This window comes from Triticum dicoccoides, chromosome 7A (genome assembly GCF_002162155.2).
Source record: "Triticum dicoccoides isolate Atlit2015 ecotype Zavitan chromosome 7A, WEW_v2.0, whole genome shotgun sequence".
NCBI classification, from domain to species: Eukaryota; Viridiplantae; Streptophyta; class Magnoliopsida; order Poales; family Poaceae; genus Triticum; species Triticum dicoccoides.
The window spans coordinates 392268-397339 of record NC_041392.1 but is presented as its reverse complement, the minus strand read 5'-3'; the positions used below and the strand labels follow the sequence as shown (position 1 = coordinate 397339).

The window sequence follows — 5072 nt, the reverse complement described above, 5'->3', positions numbered from 1 at the left end:
GATTGGATTGAAGTGAAGGAAACATGCATGTGGTGCATGTCGAAAGTAATACTAATCCAAACTTGATCAAGTTAGGATTAATTAGTATTACTTTCGACATGCACCACATATGTTGCGTTCACTTCAATCTAAGCCATGTTTAGGCATAGCATAGCGTTGGTATAAACCAAGCAAGGAGATATAAGAGACCACACTTCTCTCTATTAGCTAGCTAATAACAAACTAAATTAACCCCCAAAACCCCTAAACAAGCCCCTTTCAAAAAAAAACAAAAACCCTAGCCACATAAATGCTGATGCGTGGATGCCTATTGGTCCCGGTTGGTTCCACCAACCGGGATCAAAGGCCCTCCTGCCTGGGCTCGGCGCACCGGCCACGTGGAGGCCCATCTGTCCCGGTTCTGGTTAGAACCGGTACTAAAGGGTCAGGGCATTAGTAACGACCCTTTATTCCCGGTTCAGGAACCGGGACTAAAAGCCATTATGAACCGGGACAATAGGCCCGTTTTCTACTAGTGCTACCGTGAGGTGTGTACAACTTCCAGTGGAGTTTCCAATTGTAGTTAGGTTCTGTGTTAGATCTGGACTTTTGCTTTCCTTTTTTTTGACCGGCTATTGTCTCACACCCAGACTACTACAGGACGCAGAGTTTCTGCACCCGAGCTCAAATGAGCTCAGGTGAACAGTAAAATCAAAATAAAATCGAAAAAAATTCAAAAAATTCCAATTTTTTTTTTGGGTGAAACATTGACAAAAGTTGTAAGTGCTTGCAAAAATTCGTCTTAAAATCACATTCCTAGAAGGCGTGGCAGAAAAAACAAAATTGGTACTCTGAAAATGCTACTTTGAAAAGCATTTTGGAGCACTGAATTTGTTTTTTTTTTCACGCCTCACAGGAATGTGATTCCATGACGAATTTTTGCAAGTAGGTAGAACTTTTGTCAATGTTTATCCCAAAAAAAATGTGGACTTTTTTCAATTTTTTTTTATTTTTTTTCGATTTTACTGTTCACCAAGCTCAAATGAGCTCGGGAGCAGAAAGGTACTTTCGACTACTACATCTTTATGCATAGACACGTGACAACGTGATGGTTCAATCATGCCGTTTTCTACAGATTAACATGTTACGTAATTACTTTTAAATCTTAGCCGTTGCTATTCTAATCAGATTAACATGTTACGTAATTACTTTTAAATCTTAGCCGTTGCTATTCTAATCAAATGGTCTAAATAATATTAGCATATGTGGATGAACATGATGGCTTATTTGTCTCTTGTTTTAATTATATAATAGATAGATAGATAGATAGATAGGTTTAAAATTGGTTATGTACGCATTGCATCGGAATAATGCAGAGGTCGCTTTTTCTAAACAAGTAATAGGAGTAGTAGTAGTAGTAAAGACCGCATTGCTTGATTGTTGCGACTAGAAATAATCCTATACTTCCAACTATTAATTCCTTTCTACGTACCCATTTGTGCATAGGCCGGTGAAAATCTGGTGGACTACATCGGCAGGATAACAGAGTTCTTCGAGGGCGTCGACGGTGGCCGCTACTTCGCCTGCCGGTGGTTCTTCCGTCCACAAGACACAGTGATATCCAACACGAAACTTGTCAAGGACCACACCCACGACCCGAAGCGTGTTTTCTTGTCTGACGAGAGGAACGATAATGACCTTGATTGTATTGTGTCCAAGGTCAAGATCATCCAGGTCGATCCCAAGGTAAGTGTAGTTTGTTGTTCATGACTCTATGATGCCTTATACCTATGTAAATGTTTCTCAGTTTTGTTGCACACCTCGTTTCAGCTTGATCAAGAAGCCAAGGCTCAACTAGCGGCTGACGCGGACCTGTACTTTGATATGTCCTATACTGTCCCCTACTCGACGTTTGAAAATATCACACCAGGTAATTGCTGCCTGCATCAAGGGCAAACCAGCTTGGTTATGTTTTGAACATTATATATATTGGCTCTATAGAGAAACTTACTATATATTGACATGGCTTTGCACTCTGCTTATAACCTTTGGAGTACCATTGCTAAATTTGTTGTATTAGATTTTCAAAATTATTTTTTGGGCTTTGAAGGTTTTTTAAAATATACATAGACCTATTTTCCCCACCAATTTCGCTGTTGTTGATCATAATCTGCTTGAAGTCAGAAATCCAGTTTCCACCTTGAACTTGTACACACAAATTCAGAATTAATCTACCGAGATAAATTCCCGTGGTAAAAAAATTTATTATGATAATACAAGATTTGCCTTGCTTGTAGATATTAATGAGAATTCTGGGATCTCATTTGATGGTGAAGCTAATTCAGAGTCTGACGCTGCAGCAACAAAAGCAACAATTCTCGACCTATATTCAGGCTGTGGTGGAATGTCCACCGGCTTGTGCTTGGGTGCAGTAATAGCTGGTCTTCAGATCGAAACGGTATAGTTCTACCTTATTGTTTTGAAGAATATAAGTGATTGATTTCTCTCCACTAACATGTCCTTATTTGCTTTTACCTTTTTCTTGATATTTGTAGCGATGGGCTGTAGATCTTAATACCAATGCATGTGAGAGCTTTAAGTATAACCATCCAAGCACAGAGGTATGTCTTGGTGCATCTTAAACTTCGTTATATTGTATAAATGCTCTCTCTTGTTTGCTGAATATATAATTTGTTTCCTGATTTTTGGATGTAGGTTCGTAATGAAAAAGTGGAGGATTTTCTTACCTTGCTAGAGGAATGGTCTGTCCTATGTGACAAGCACATTCATAAACATAATGGTGATGCCTCAGCTAGTTCGTTGGCGGATGAAGGGAAAGACCGTGTACTTGAAAAAGGCAAGCTTGTCATAGACAAACTTACCGCCATCTCCTATGGTGGCACCAAGAGAGAAAAATGCATATACTTCAAGGTACTCTTAATTCTCATCTTGTTCATTTGTTGGTGCATTTGTTGTTTGTGTACATGTCATCATAATATAATTTTTTAACAGGTGCAATGGAATGACCATCAGGTCGAGGATTCCTGGGAGCCCATGGAGAAACTCCGGTTAGTATCTAATCAGAAGTTATTCGTAAAAAAAAGTGTATTTCAAGTGCAATGACTCTGCTTCAATGTTCAGTGCTTTCCCAGTTAAAATTAAACAATTTGTTCAAGAAGGCCATAGGCGAAAGATCTTACCATTGCCAGTGAGTGTTTCCTATCTTCTTTCTACTTGATAATATTGGCTAAACACAAGATTCGCTAATGGTATTTGATTGTCCTATCACATTTTAAAGGGTGATGTTGATGTGTTGTGCGGTGGCCCGCCCTGTCAAGGATTGAGCGGGAACAATCGGCACAGAAAATGTGACAAACCCTTGGATGATGACAAGAATAGACAGATTGTCACATTTATGGACATCGTTTCCTTCCTTAAGCCAAAATATGTGCTTATGGAAAACGTCGCGGATATTCTTAAGCTCAATGGTGGCTCTGTTGGTAGGTATGCTTTGAGCCGTTTGGTGGCACTAAACTATCAATCTCGGATGGGGTTGATGGTAGCCGGTTGCTATGGGCTGCCACAATTCCGAATGCGAATGTTCCTATGGGGAGCCCTCCCGACCATGGTTTGTTTTTGTACCTTGTCATTATCAGTGTTCTCTACAACTCTATGACTCAGATGATTGATATGGTGTATTTGGCTATGCAGGTGCTCCCAAAGTACCCCCTCCCCCAAGTGCCTTCTCTGTAAGTAAAACTATACTGAAATCACTAGCAAGTGTAAACATGCATGATGACCAGATTGATTCTGTTTTGCAGCAAAGCGTTGTTGCATATGATGAAAATCAGAAACCAACCTTGAAGGAGGCTCTGTGTCTTGGTGACGCCATTTCAGATCTGCCCACGGCAAGTTTCTCCCCCAGCCTATACATTTCATAACCTCGACATATCTAACATCTTTTGTACATCTAGGTAAGCAACGATGAAACTGCGGATGAAACTGTGTATAGTGTGAAAGCAGAGACGGAATTCCAGCGCTATATCCGGCTAAGTCGTAAAGGTAAATTAAATAGCTCTACTAACAAGATGAATCCGCTCACCTTTTTGTTTGTTTGGGAAAGAAAGGCCTAGTTTTTCACTTTGCAATTCAGTTTCATATATATACCTTTGTAATGAGTTGAAGCTCCTGACATGTTCCAGAGATGCTGGACTACTCATTTGGTGATAACAAATGTCCCTCAGAAGGTAAGCTCCTGGATCACCGGCCTTTGAAGCTGAACAAAGATGACTATGAGCGTGTTAAGCAAATACCATATCAGAAGGTAGGAGGCTGGACCTGAACTGAACATTTGCAACTCGTGAATGTTGATGATGATGTGTTGCTTGACAGATACATGCAAGTCGGCAACGCGGTGGCGGTCCCAGTCGGCCGTGCGTTGGGGTATGCGCTGGCCCAGGCGTTCCTGCGCAAGTCGGAGGGGAACAGCAACCCGCTGATCGTGCTGCCCGACGACTTCTCCGACGTGGCCACGATGAGGGCGAGGGCAAGGGCAGCGTCGGCTGCTGCCGAGGCGGCGGCGGAGGAGTTGGAAGGAGCTTGAGACCTGAGTTCATCTGGGAACAACTAATCACTAGCTATCATGATGACTCGTTAGGATGGGTGGGAGACGAGTAAGCACTGCTGTTGCTGTGCTTGACTGCTGATGTTTCCAGTCTGTTTTTTGCCCTGTCTACTGGTTTGGTAGCTGGATGAAATTGTGCTCCGGCCAGTTGCAGGTTGTGGCTGCTGTTTCATTAAGTGTAGGACTGAATGAATCTATTCTACTCCCTCTGTAAAGAAATATACGAGCATTTAGGTCACTATTTCTTTACGGAGGGAGTATGTAGTAAACGAAACTGGATTGAACCAAATAGTCGTCAGTAAAATGCAATTTTCTTGCCCGGCCATGAGAAAGAGAAACAAATGGATTTTGGAACTTTGAAGGGTACAAGTATAAGTAGTATAAACTAGCTAGCTAGTTGAGATACAACTTGTTCGTGGAGAAACAACTTCACTAGCTAGTTGAGAAACAACTTATTCTCCTTCTAATA

The 5072-nt window shown here is 41.3% G+C and overlaps 1 protein-coding gene across 1 annotated transcript in view; it reads left to right on the top strand.

Moving 5' to 3' along the window:
• The window catches only part of LOC119329745 (DNA (cytosine-5)-methyltransferase 1-like), a 17836-nt gene extending 13254 nt beyond the window's left edge, over window positions 1-4582 (top strand). The window contains exons 3-15 of the mRNA XM_037602819.1: window positions 1486-1725; window positions 1810-1939; window positions 2277-2437; window positions 2535-2600; window positions 2695-2910; window positions 2992-3047; window positions 3121-3187; window positions 3278-3607; window positions 3691-3717; window positions 3783-3887; window positions 3954-4041; window positions 4182-4303; window positions 4439-4582. Of these exons, the coding sequence (XP_037458716.1) occupies window positions 1486-1725; window positions 1810-1939; window positions 2277-2437; window positions 2535-2600; window positions 2695-2910; window positions 2992-3047; window positions 3121-3187; window positions 3278-3607; window positions 3691-3717; window positions 3783-3887; window positions 3954-4041; window positions 4182-4303; window positions 4439-4582 (1752 nt within the window). The remainder of the gene's footprint in view (window positions 1-1485; window positions 1726-1809; window positions 1940-2276; window positions 2438-2534; window positions 2601-2694; window positions 2911-2991; window positions 3048-3120; window positions 3188-3277; window positions 3608-3690; window positions 3718-3782; window positions 3888-3953; window positions 4042-4181; window positions 4304-4438) is intronic.
• Window positions 4583-5072: the final 490 nt, after the last annotated feature.